We start from the raw sequence: 13,364 nt of genomic DNA, 5'->3' as shown, positions 1-13,364 counted from the left end.
AATGCCAGACCTGCTTCTAGCCGAAGGGTGTGACGACACCAGGATTGCTGATCATGTGTTGTGTGTGCGTGTATGCACTGTATAAATTAGTACTGGATTTACATTTAACTGCGTGTATGTTGCATTATGATAACACTTAAATGTCACACACTGATATAACATGTGTTCTTCTTTACTGAGAAGTGTCTCACCCCTGCTGTACGTACATTTTTACAGGTCTTTCGAGTAACCGGAACTAGCGTCCTGGTGTAAGAAGTATAGTGGCTGGTGTACTGCGTTAGCATTTGGGTAAGTGTTAGGACTGTAGTTTTGTTGGGTTGCTATTTTGAGTTGTATTTGGGCACCCAATTTGTACGTTTGGATAGAGCCGTGTTTGGCTTGTGCATAGACTCTGGTATGGTATTACATATGTTGATATAGAATGACTTTTTTTGTTGCATATATGTTTATGATTGGATGTGCTTAGGGTGCCTGAGAACCCCATGGGGTCGGACCCTCATCTGGAGTACTATATCTGTGATGATTTGTATGATATAAGGACATGTTAAGTTACATTTTCACCCTTATTTCCCATTTTTGGGTTCGGGGCATGACACAAAAGTATAAGTTAAAAATTTTCTTAAAAATCAAATGTCAAGAGATATTTGTGAGATTTCTAAAACCTTTGTGGATATTTACATTATAAAAAAATTTGCATATTTTACTTAAATCTCAAGGAAGGTTTATGCCTTTTCCCCTCATCCAATTGTACAAAAAAAAAAATTGTTCAATAATTATAATATTATTTTATTTTGGACAAAAAGCACTCACCTTCTCTAAGGTTTGATAAAAAGATAAGGATATCCCTTAAGGTTTTAAAAATTTTATTTACCTCTCTTAAAGTTTCAAAAGCGTCACAAATCACATGTGATATTTTACAAAAACACATGAACCTCCCCTAAAAAAAACTTATATATATATATTTGTTTCAAAGTATGAAGTAAATTTTATATCTTTTTTGGCAAATCTCAAGGAGTTCTTGAAAATCTTAAAATCTCACGAGAAGTCCTTAATATTTTGAGTAAAAGAGAGATTTGGCAAAAAGATAAAGATTTCTAAAAAATATCACAAAGGTTTCAAAAATACCACACACCTCTAAGGTTTATCAAGAAAACACAAACTTCTCTTAAAAAACTTATAAAAATACAAGGAAGATTTATATCTTTTTGACAAACTCGGGCTGGTTATTATCTTTTGTCAAAAATAAAATTTTTGAAACCTTAAAAAAGGTTAGTTCTTGTTCTTTATTTTATTAGTTTAAAATTATCATAACTTAACACTTTGGCAAGAGGTTAAAATATTACTGTCTTCCTTCTTTTATTCATGAAAAGTCATTCTTAACTTCCCAAAATTGTGATCTTCCCATATATACATACATTTTTTTTTTTTTTTAATCTTTTTGTGAGATTGAAACATTGAATAGATATAAACTACTCATCAATCATCCACTTCCCAATAATCTGAATCACAAAAAGTAAAAAATCTTGCTCCAATGATGCATACAAATTACAAACCCTGCATATTCTGAGGAGCCGAATGAATATTCCAAGCAAGACAAGAAGTTGAATCCCTTTGACTCGCAGGTAGCCATTGTTTTCAAAACTTTTGAAAGAAACATCTTCCTGCACATGTGCTAATTTGCATCGCCTCTCTCTCTCTCTCTCTCTCTCTCTCTCTGAGAAATCATCCAAACCAGAAATAAGTACAAATTCGTCGTTTCCTTTGCATAAATAAATTTATTCATCCATCATCTAATAATGTTCCTCAGGGGTCACCGTCTGGGGCGAGCGGTGGGGGCGTCGGAACGCGGCGGGTCGGAGACAATGACGGATTGGATTCCAAATCAGATGCCGAATATCCCTTCCTTCTCCCTTTACGTATACGACTTGCAGAGCTGCGAATTTATAGTTGCGACTGGATGGTGGTGGTGGGTCTTTCAGTCTGCAATTTTCTTGATTGTTTTTGGGCTGGGAAGAAAAACCAAGATGGGTTTGATGTGGGTGTGCGGCGCCGGATCTGTTCTTTTTCTGGTGGGATTGGTTTTGAATGCTTCGGAGTTCTGCAATGGCGGACGAACCAGCGGTTTCGCTCGGACCAATGATTTGTTGAAGGATATGCCGCTGGATAGCGACGTGTTCCGAGTGCCTCCTGGTTATAATGCACCCCAGCAGGTTTGCTTTGCAATTTCTTTTCCTCTCTGTTCTGTTTCTTCATTTTATTGCTTTCATTTTTGTCAAAAAAATTTGAATTCTGTGTTGTCTCTGGTGAATTGGTTTCATGAACGATCGGATTCGTTATGTTTCTGATTTTGCGTTTGGAGTTTTTGGATGAAAGGCATTGACCCTTTTGGTTTGTTCAGGGATCGCCGTCCTGCGACGGCTAGTACGAAGTACGAAACTGAGGTTTCTCACCCACCGGATGGAACTACGCTTTTACCTTTATGTAGTATTTGAGAAATTAGAATTCCAATTTGAGATTTTAATTTGGATTTTAATTTGTGGAAATTTAAATAAAATAATTATAAATTTGTATTGAGTTTTATATAAATCTACATAAATTCAGAGTTTGAAATGTACAATTTTAATTTTTTTTTTATGAACAATTTGAATCTTTTAACATAAAGATTTAGATTTGGCCAGAAGTAAGGTTTAGATTCTTGAAAAATTTGTATTATGAATTTTTTTTTTATAAAAGAGTTTGCTTATGCAGCATGAGTTGCACGATTCTAAAGTTTGTATTGTAATTTTTTTAAAGTTAAAAAGCTTTGAAAGAATCAATAAGCCTTAAAAGTAAGGAACTATTATTAAGATGTTCATAAACGTGTCAAGTATTAAATAACCTTTAAATTTAAATCTCATTAACCTTTTTGTAAGGTGCCGCCCTTTTTTAGGAAATAAAATAAAATAAATAAGCTTTTGCTTTGTACTAAATTGTCACTTTTGTGCACTTGTGTTATGCTATTAGATGGGAATTGTAAAGTAATTATTATGGTTAAATATTAATTTGTCACAAAACGTGTTGACTTAGAATCCAAATTAAAATTTTTTCAGAAGAGTATTTATCCTATGTTTGGAAATGTGATGGATTTGGATTTTTAGTAAATTTGGATGCAATGTAATATAAAATAATATTAAAATTCAAGAAAATCCTTAATTTAAGATTCAAAATACATGATGCAGTTTTAAGATGTTCTAAGGTTTAAAATTCAAATCTATGAAACGAAACACTAGTGATTTCTTCATGGTTTAGCCCTAATTTGTGAATTGGGTACATGGGATTAGGTTCACATAACCCAAGGAGATCTAGTAGGGAAGGGTGTCCTTATTTCGTGGGTCACCCCAGATGAGCCAGGATCGAGCACAGTGCTTTACTGGACAGAGGGCAGCAAGCAAAAAAGGGAAGCAGAGGGCATAGTGGTGACCTACAAGTACTACAATTACACCTCCGGTTTCATCCATCACTGCACTCTCGACGATTTGGAGGTCTGTCCATTCTTCTCCAATGCCTATTTTCTTTTTTGCTTCATTAGTTAATCACACTCTTATTCATTCACGCATAACAAGTTGCGCGCAGTATGACACCAAGTATTACTATGAGGTTGGGATTGGGAACACCACCAGGCAGTTCTGGTTTATTACTCCTCCCCAAGTTGGCCCTGATGCTGCTTACACTTTTGGAATCATAGGTATATTTCCTTTAAATTCAACTTTTTTTTTTCCCCCCAATTTTAGAGTTGCTTCATTGCTAGAGGAAAGAGCATTTACCCTTGTTGACTAATCTTGTTATTTTTACTGTAGTTTTCTCCAAATCCTTTGTGAGAAAGAAATTAGAGAGGCTGCGTTCTTTCTAATTACAAAGAAAATTTTTAATTGTCCTTGACAACAATGTTAGCTATATGAATGGTGATTTTTTGATTACTCCTTTTTTGTTAAAAAAAAAAAAAGTATGTGGGTTGCCTTTTTCTTTTTTTTCAATAAAAAATTAAATTTTCTTGCAAGCTAATGAAAAAATAAGTTCATGACCAATCATCGGAGCAGGAAGACCATCACTCATTAAGATTTCTCCAACTTATGCATATGTATATATCTCGTCATATGTATGGGATAGTTCCTCTTTGTAGTGTTTAATGAAAAGTTTTATGAGTAATATTTAGACCCACAAAAAGAATGCAAAACCCACACAAATACCAAAGTTTACCTCACTTAATTACTAGGATCTAAAAGATAATAGGAAATCCGATAATTGATGGTTCCAAATTCTAAATAGTGAAACTACCCATTAATCTCATACTCTCAAACACAATTTCAACATACTCAAAACTCCAAATCTTTTCCCATGCTAAACCCTAACTTCATACCAATTTGACCGTTAAAATAACATGTCAACGGTGAAAACCTTTTTTCTTTCTTTCTTTTTGGTATTTTGGGTTTTAATTTGGTGAAGTAATGAGTGAGAGATTGGGGAGATGCAGGGGATTTGGGGCAAACGTACGACTCAAACAGAACACTCACGCATTACGAGATGAACCCTGCAAGAGGACAAACGGTGCTATTCGTCGGAGACCTCTCCTATTCCGACGACTATCCCTTACACGACAATACCCGGTGGGACACATGGGGACGCTTCATAGAGAGAAACGCTGCTTACCAACCTTGGATTTGGACAGCCGGCAACCACGAACTCGATTTTGCTCCCCAACTTGTACGCTTCTTCCTCTTCAAAATTTGTTTTTGGTATTTGAGAATGTGAATATATTTCAAATTTTAAATTAAAATTTACATAAATTCAAATAAAACATAATATATATATATATATATATATGTTTATTTTTTTTTTCAATCGGCATAAATTTAAACTATCCATGTGGACGCACTATGTGGGTGCCCTACAATTTTCTATTTTTAAAGTTTTTAAATAATTATTAAAAATAATAATATAAGGATGTTTTTGAATAATTGTAAATAGTTATAGGAGTCTTTTAAAATAATTATGAATAGTTATGGGATAAATTTAACATAATTATAAGAGTATTTTAGGAAAGTTGTGAATAGTTAAAGGACTACTTTGAAAAAATAATAATTAATAGTTATAGGGATAAATTTGATATTTTTGAATTATAACACCAAATAGGGAATTCCCTTTTATAGTAGTATAGAAAATAAAGACTCAAAACTCACAATGCCAAATAATAATTTGCATTATGTTGTGTTTTACTTTATTCAAATTCATAGAATTTGAATTCAATATTGGAATTCTACATTGAACTTGGCCTTTTTGTTGGTCATGTGATTCATCTCTTAACCTCATGAAAATGGAAATTCAAGTTCCCTTATGGATGCTTTGACAATTTTTTCAGCATATTATATATTTGTTTTTACCATGTGGGTGGTCTCGGTATGATAATCTATTCCAATCAAACACTAACTCTATATTTGGGGTATAAATTCCAGACCTTTAATTTGATTTGTATCTATATAGATAAAATATAGTGCTAAAGAATTATATTAAGTTTCTCTAAATTCAAAATCACAAGAATTTAATTTTGTGTTTTGTAGTTTTGTAAAATTTTATAATATCTTATATTTTATACAAATTTAAATTAAAAACATAAAGCAAATATTTTTTTTTTTTAAATGCAACATAAGATTATATGTCATTTGTTTTTAAATTGATTTTACGTTTTTAAACAATTTCTCAAAATAAAAGTCCAATTAATCTTACATTGCCAAAAAAATAACAATATTCTCTAATTTCTTCAAAGAAACTTTTTTATTGATGTTATTAAAAACATCAACAAAAATAATAATAATAATAATAATATTTTTGAATTTATTTTTAAAAATGAATTAATTTTTTTCACAAATAAATAAGCTAAATAATTTTATTAGAAAAAAAATTAAATATCTCTATCTTGGTTCTGATTGGGGGTTATAAACTTATAATGACAAATTAAATTATGTCACTTTTTTATTTTGCAGGGAGAAAATAAACCATTTAAGCCTTACAAAAACCGCTTCCACGTGGCATACAGAGCATCAGACAGCACATCTCCTTTGTGGTACTCCATTAAAAGGGCTTCCGCTTATATCATTGTCCTCTCCTCCTACTCTGCTTACGGTAAGGCTGTGTCCACTTCCCATATGCTCATCATATTTTTCTCCACATAAATAATTAAATAGATCGAATTTTCAAATTTCTACTCGTTGGGAAAGAGAATTTGGAATTAGTACAAAAATATAAAATGAATTTAGATAGCTTTTTGAATACAAAGTTGTTTGAAATTTTGTTCAAATTTAGATATTTTGAATTCCGTGTTCTCAAACTCATGTTCTTAAGATAATTTCCCTTAATTTGGTAATTAAAGATAGATAACCTATACTAGAATCAATCCAAGTACAGAAAAAAAATACTATGCGACTGAAGTGAACATTGTGGGCAGGGAAATACACTCCACAGTACAGATGGCTAGCAATGGAGCTACCGAAAGTGAACAGAACAGAGACTCCATGGCTAATCATTCTAATGCATTCTCCCCTCTACAACAGCTACGTCCACCATTACATGGAAGGCGAAACCATGCGCGTCATGTACGAGCCCTGGTTCGTCCAGCACAAAGTCGACGTCGTCTTCGCCGGCCACGTTCACGCCTACGAACGATCCGTAACCACTCAATACAATTCCTCCCTCAAATTTTGTGTGTGTGTGCGAGCGTGTGTTTTTTTTTTTTTACTTTTAATCTTTATAATTCTCAATTGGGTTATTCTTCGATCAGGAACGGATATCCAATATCGCGTACAACATCGTGAACGGGCTGTGCACTCCGATCAGCGACGAGTCCGCCCCTGTTTACCTCACCGTCGGCGATGGAGGAAACCAAGAAGGATTGGCAATTCAGTACGCATTAATTCCGTTGATCTCTCTGCTTCACGAGTTGAAATTTGTCAAATTGATGAAGTTTTTAATTTGAATTGGGAATTTCAGGATGACAGAGCCACAGCCTAGCTACTCGGCGTACAGGGAAGCAAGCTTCGGACACGGCATTTTGGAGATAAAGAACAGGACGCATGCTTACTTCGGATGGCATCGGAATGAAGATGGGTATCCGGTGGAAGCTGACTCTATTTGGCTCCACAACAGATTCTGGAAGGCTAACATTAAGGACGAATCCTCTCATGTCGCTGCCTTCTGATTAATTTCAATTTCACCTCTCTCCCTCCCTCTGGGTTTCATAATTGCTTGGTTAATTTATTTGTTGGCAGAGAAGTGCATGCATGTTGCCCAAAAGAAATACCAAGAGGGAAAAAGGAAAAAGAGAAAAAAAAAAATGAAAAAAAGAAAAGAAAAAAGATATATATCCCGTGTCTCGAGATATGTATCTCGGTATGTGTTCCTAAAAGACACAAGGATGAACCTTCTGTTTTGAGGCTCGTACGAGTGAAGGGCCCATCCTTGTGTTTTTCGGAAACATAGACCGAGGTACATATGCCGAAAATATTATTATTATCATTATTTTGGCTAAAGTAACTGCTATTGTTTTTTAGGTTATTTTTATTTTTATTGTTATTATTGTTTTGGAGCACAGCTATTGGGGCATAGGTGCATCATCCTCCCGTGAGAATTTCCCTTGCGGGCGGGCTTATGCAGTTATCACGTTGTATTTGCTTCAACACTTGATTTATTTTTGGTTTATCAACAAAAGTTATATGGTTGCACTTATAATTGATCGGTGAATTGCAAGGATCAAATCTCAAAATTTATGCTTTCAATTATTATCTTAATCAAAACTAAGGATAAGATGTCAAACAATTCTTAAATAGTGTTGTTTTGAGGCATCACTTTGAAAATTTTAATTTGTATGAATTGAAAAAATGACCTAATATAATTTCATACTAAATTTTATTTAAGTTTATACAGATTTAAGTTTAAATTTTAAAATATATATTCTCTAAGATATAAAAGGGAGTGATCATATTCAAATGGTTGAAATTGTTAAAAGATGTATATTTTTTATTTGTTAATTTAGTTAATTGTTTAGTTAAAGTTGTTATTTGATTCTTGAATTGTTAAGTTTAGCTATGGGTTTTTGTATATATATTCTTGTAATCTTCTCTTTGAATACAATTCCGTAATATACATTATATTTTTTTAACATGGTGTCAGAGCATTCTATCCCACTCTCTCCGCTTGCAAATGGCGATGGACGAAGTCTTCGCTGGGAATGAAAGCCACAAGACCTGCGTTGTCTTTGGCGGCCGAGGCTTCTCGAAAGATTGCTCGTTCTCCAGCTCCTTAAACTCGGTAACTGGATCATATGAATCGCCAATTCCGCTCAATCTCTCGAGTTTGATCCGTCTGAGCGCACTTCTCCCCGCCGTTTGCCGATCGTTCTTTGCAGATCTACTCTTCGTATCTTCTTTTTATGCCTTTTCACCTCTGAATCTTGCTGGATCGCTAAGCGTTTTTCGTTTTGGTAGTCTTTTTGCAACGTGTAGTTGTTGGACCTTAATATTTTGTAGATGAGTTTCAGCACGTCTCTCTTGTAGAGCCTTCAAGCCTCTTTGCCACTCATCTTGGGTAAATATCCATGTTTTTCAGCTTCCATTTTCCAAGCAAGCATCACTCTTGCATGTCGTTGTTCCCTGCAAAGAGTTCTTGGTTCCTTCGTCGAGCGTCCTGTCGTCTTCCTCTGCAGATCCTCTCGCGACCTCGAGTTTTACGACTACTTCTCTAGCTCCAGTGTCTTTATTCTTATTCCGGCTACATGAGGATTTGCCTGTGTGTGCTCCAAGTGTTCGACAGAATGACACAAAGGAGCTAGTGATTCACATTGCTACGACTTACAGAACTAGATTTGATCGAACTGTAGCAGATCTATTGGAATGGTTTGCTAATGTTCATTTGGAGATGTTGATTTCGCTAATTTTGATAGGGAGGATGTTATTTGTGTGTTTGTTCGCATTTTCTTGAGTTTGTCAGAATTTCAGTGTTTTCGGTTTCTCTTTTTCTGATCGGATTTCTGTATTTCCGATTGTCTGTTGTGTTGCTTTGGTTTTCATTTCTGTCTGGTACTAGTGTTTGCTTATTGTTCAGCTCCTTGTTGAGGTGGTCCGCGTTCCAGCGCCCATGTTATAATGAGCTTGCATTATCAGAGTTCGGTTGTTTTCTTTGATTTTTTAGTTGCAAAGATTGCTGGTCTGGAGCCTCCCATTTCAGAGTGACTTTGCAGCTCTCCACTCTCATCTCTGGTTTGATCTGCTAGTCATTGTTGTTGTCTCCATCTCGTCTCTGGATCACTTGTATTTGGTCTGATTTGTTGGCCAGCCATTCCCTCGCTTCGACTATGCCGTGTTTCGTCACTCCTCCTCAGAGATGGTTGATCTTTTCGTCTGAAGCAACTTCAGATCTTACTTGGGAGTGTTTGATAAATTTCAGTTGATGTAGATTTCTAGATTTGCTTTGTCTTCTTCTTCTTCTTTAGAAATTTCTTTCTGATAGATGGCGCTTACTTTGATTAACGTCGAGTATTTTCTATTGAGCGTCAAGTTCTAGTGGTTCTTGTTGTAGTGCCCCGACCCTCTCGGTGGGCTCGGAGTGCCACTAAACATATATCATATACATCTTTCTGATATCATGCATATACAACCAGCCCTAACAAAGGAAAAACGGACGTTCCATACTGGAACTGCATAAACATACACAGCGAAAAACATACATCTTCTAATAAATTTTACCAGAATTTCTAACTATTTCTCATTTACATCCATACATAATTAAAAACATAATATGCTACATATACAATCCTCAAAAGACAAACACTGCATAAAATTTCACCAGCTTTGACAAGGACTGTCTACTATCTAACTTTGTCTGGCAACACGCTAGGCTCGATCCCTCGGAGGACTTGAAACAACATTTGTATGCTAGGGTGAGACACCTTTCAGTAAGACGAATTACATTATTGTTAGTGTGTGGCTAGCATGAGATTTTGTGTGTACATATACTGCTAACATTTAAATACATTTAATTAACATTTTAAAATTTGTACCGCTGCTCTGTAAATATGAAAATATATACTGCTGGCTCAATATGACCCTATACATGCCTAGAAAATACAACATGGTCTGTAGGACTAGCGTCGTCACACCATCACATACACGTGCGACATGCTTCCCCCCATGACGGGTTGTGCGGCTAGAAGGCTAGACCTAGTAAATAGTCGGCTGGCTAATGCTAAGTTAAAAATAAAGTAGTACAATGGTACCTACTCTCTCTCTCTATGCTCAAAGGCCACTCAAAAGTTGAGTCGTACGGAATACTCCGTAGGATGGGGCCCTGGAATCACTCCTTTGGGGAGTACTTTACCCAGACCACCAGTCGCCTTTCCTATCCACACTCTATCTGAGTAGTGTGGTTGCATCCCTACATACATATAGCTACGGTACTGTCCTCTAACCATGAAATCATCATAACAGGGCTTTACTATCATATATGGCAATTTACATCGTACAAAACTGTAATCATCATTCATTTCATAAAAAGAACACAATATAACATGCTTTGTATATAATTCTGTGAAACATTTGCTCGATACTGACTTGGTAAAAATCGGTGTATCATAAAGTCGGCATTTAACCATCACATCTCATCTCATCTCTTGACATATAGCCATCATATCTTTCATCTAGAGAGAGATACTGATGCATTTGATGATGTTAGTACTCTGGTATTGTAGTTGGGGTTATATACACATTTTGTTTCCGTTGCTTGGTATTATTATTGAGTGATGGTTGGATCACCTGGTACCCCATTGCAGGCCAGGTCATATTGATATATGGTATTAGAAATATTCAATAGATTGATTATTATTGTTTATTGTATAGAAAAAATGGTAGAAAATCGGATTGTCATAGTTTGGTATCAGAGCCTAGGTTGTTAGGTTCTGCAGACTTTAGTAAATAGCAGAATAAAATACCAGAATATAAGAATGGATCTTGATGAGACAGAAGATGGGTAGACTAGGATGTGAGTTAGTCATTGTTGGAGGATAACAGTGGAATTTAGGGTTTTATCTTACGGTCTGGAGGCAGAAGATCCGTGGGTTTCTGTGATTTTCCTGAGATGATGACTTCATGAAAAATCATAGTAAACTATAGTCAGTTCTTGTTTTTAAGTGGTAGAACTGAATCTTAAATTGGTTATGATGATAAGATAAATGGTTATAAAAGAATATTTTATGGGTCCTAGATTGTTGAGTGTATTAGTGGTGTTATGATAATAGAGTTCTAAGACTGCTTTGTACCATTTTTAAGATGGATCCTGGAAGTAACAGTGCACATGCTGGAGGTGATGAGGCAGAGCCTTCCAGTATGGGTAGCGAAGACCCCGATGCAGTGTTACATAGCGTCACCCAACAAGTGATGGCAGAGATGGCCAAGGGTTCAAGGGAGCGGAGTTACACGATTGAGCAGTTCACACGTATGAGACCCCCGTTGTTCTATAGAGGGGCCGACCCATTTGTGGTTGAGAATTGGGTCTAGAAATAGAGGAAATGTTGGCATTGCTCCCTTGTACAGAGGAACAGAAAGTATCCTTTGCTACATTTAAGTTGACTGGAGAGGAAAAACCCTGGTGGAAATCAGCGAGATTGCTAGAGGAGTAGAGACCTATGCCTATGCCCATGATATGAAGCTGCTTCAGGGAGTTATTTTTTAAGCGGTACTTCCCTGCTACCATTAGAAACACAAAGGCAGAAGATTTCTTGAACTTGACACAGGGGCATATGACGGTATAGCAGTATGCTGCCAGATTCATCGAGTTGTCTCGCTTTACTCCATACTTGGTGCCGAATGAGGAGAAGGCGAGGAAATTTGAGGAGAGCCTGAAGGGTTTATATGAGCACAGGGTAGGCTTTCAGGTCCAAATCTTCTTAGAGCTAGTAGATAAAATTTCAGTGATTGAAACCAGCCTAAAGAGAGGTGTTGGAGCATAGAGCCAGAGAAAGAGGCCCAAGCCTCCCAATTTTCAGGCAGGTTTCAGCCAGGGATCTTGGAGGAGGCAGGATAGCAGAGGAGGTCAGAAACAGGGGATGGGAGATCGAGCAATACAGGTAAGACCAATGCCCCTTCTTTGTCCCAAATGCTACAGGAGACATCTAGGAGAGTGTCGAGTCAAAAAGATGATATGTTACCAATGCTATCAACTTGGCCATATGGCGAGAGACTGCCGAGCACTACCAGTTATTACGCCTGCTCCTAGACCATCCTTAGGCAGTCGGCAGAGGAATACCGTCCCAGCAAGAGTCTATGCACTGACACCAGGAGATGCTGAGGTGACAGGAGATGTAGTGACAGGTACTGTTTCAATTCTGCCATATAAAACTACAGCCTTCTTTGATTTAGGGGCGACTCACTCTTTTATCGTCTGGTTGTTTATTAAATTTTGTGGGATAAAAACTTAGTCATTAGATGTTAGATTGTCAGTGTCTATGCCGACTGGGATTGTTATGTTGTGTAGAAAGGTACTCAGAAACTGTCCAATCAGTATTCAGGGGACGTTGTTGCCAGCTAACCTGGTAGTTTTAGATATGTATGGTTTTGAGATTATTTTACGGATGGACTAACTAGCTGTCGACTATGCCAGTATTGACTGCCTATCAGAGAGAGATATTATTCAGACCTCTAGGAGGATAGGAGTATAGATTTATGGGGTCATGTGTGCACACCCCACCACAGATGTTATCCGCCATTCAGGCGAGGAGGTTATTGCTAGATGGTTGTCATGGATATTTGGCCTGCGTGAAGGAAGTATCAAAAGGGGGAGTTGAGGTTAGGGGATATCCCAATAGTAAGAGATTTTCCTGATATATTTCCTAAGGATTTGTCGGGACTACCTCCTATGCGTGGGGCAAAGTTTACTATTGATCTAGTTATGAGGATAGCGCCGATTTCTTAAGTGTCGTACAGAATGGCATTGGCGGAATTGAAAGAGTTAAAGGATCAGCTACAAGAATTATTGGATAAGGGGTTTATTCCGCCCAGCGTATCGCCCTGGGGAGCGCCAGTATTGTTTGTGAGGAAGAAAGATGGGTCGATGAGAATGTGCATCAAGTATAGAGAAATTAATAAAGTGACTATCAAGAATAAGTACTCGCTTTCCCGCATTGATGATTCGTTTGATCAGTTATAGGGGACACAGACATTCTCGAAAATAAATCTATGGTTTGGATACCATCAAGTGAAGGTCAGGGCAGAAGATGTTCCGAAGACAACATTTAGGACTCGGTATGGCCATTACGAATTTCTGGTTATACCGTTCGGACTGACAAA

The 13,364-nt window shown here is 36.6% G+C and overlaps 2 protein-coding genes across 3 annotated transcripts; both read left to right on the top strand.

Annotated features, from left to right (window-relative positions):
- Nucleotides 1-1,496: 1,496 nt before the first annotated feature.
- LOC131163104 (purple acid phosphatase-like) lies at nt 1,497-7,758 on the top strand. Of its 2 annotated transcripts, XM_058119838.1 has the most exons (9): nt 1,497-1,622; nt 1,808-2,210; nt 3,321-3,521; nt 3,613-3,724; nt 4,511-4,740; nt 6,018-6,156; nt 6,479-6,699; nt 6,812-6,933; nt 7,021-7,758. In XM_058119838.1, exons 2-9 carry the CDS (start codon nt 1,863-1,865, stop codon nt 7,226-7,228), a joined length of 1,581 nt encoding a protein of 526 aa, XP_057975821.1. In that variant the 5' UTR covers nt 1,497-1,622; nt 1,808-1,862; the 3' UTR covers nt 7,229-7,758. The 2 variants fall into 2 exon arrangements, with proteins under 2 accessions (XP_057975821.1, XP_057975820.1); XM_058119837.1 differs by lacking the exon at nt 1,497-1,622 and having other exon boundaries at nt 1,664-2,210.
- LOC131163105 (uncharacterized) lies at nt 7,262-9,206 on the top strand. Its single transcript, XM_058119839.1, has 2 exons — nt 7,262-8,509; nt 8,635-9,206. The coding sequence occupies exons 1-2, from the start codon at nt 8,230-8,232 to the stop codon at nt 8,802-8,804; spliced, it is 450 nt and encodes a 149-aa protein (XP_057975822.1). The 5' UTR covers nt 7,262-8,229; the 3' UTR covers nt 8,805-9,206.
- The last annotated feature ends 4,158 nt before the right edge of the window (nt 9,207-13,364 follow it).

Source organism: Malania oleifera, chromosome 8, assembly GCF_029873635.1.
Source record: "Malania oleifera isolate guangnan ecotype guangnan chromosome 8, ASM2987363v1, whole genome shotgun sequence".
Classification (NCBI taxonomy): Eukaryota; Viridiplantae; Streptophyta; class Magnoliopsida; order Santalales; family Ximeniaceae; genus Malania; species Malania oleifera.
The sequence above is the reverse complement of the archived record's forward strand: the minus strand, read 5'-3'. Positions and strand labels throughout refer to the sequence as shown.

What these genes read in the sequence shown, in the direction of transcription:
- LOC131163104 (XM_058119837.1), top strand. Translation starts at nt 1,797, where the DNA reads ATGTTCCTCAGGGGTCACCGTCTGGGGCGAGCGGTGGGGGCGTCGGAA. An exon ending in GTTATAATGCACCCCAGCAG is followed by an intron (nt 2,211 to 3,320) that starts GTTTGCTTTGCA and finishes ACATGGGATTAG; the next exon opens with GTTCACATAACCCAAGGAGA. An exon ending in CTCCTCCTACTCTGCTTACG is followed by an intron (nt 6,157 to 6,478) that starts GTAAGGCTGTGT and finishes CATTGTGGGCAG; the next exon opens with GGAAATACACTCCACAGTAC.
- LOC131163105 (XM_058119839.1), top strand. Translation starts at nt 8,230, where the DNA reads ATGGCGATGGACGAAGTCTTCGCTGGGAATGAAAGCCACAAGACCTGC. An exon ending in GCTAAGCGTTTTTCGTTTTG is followed by an intron (nt 8,510 to 8,634) that starts GTAGTCTTTTTG and finishes CATGTTTTTCAG; the next exon opens with CTTCCATTTTCCAAGCAAGC.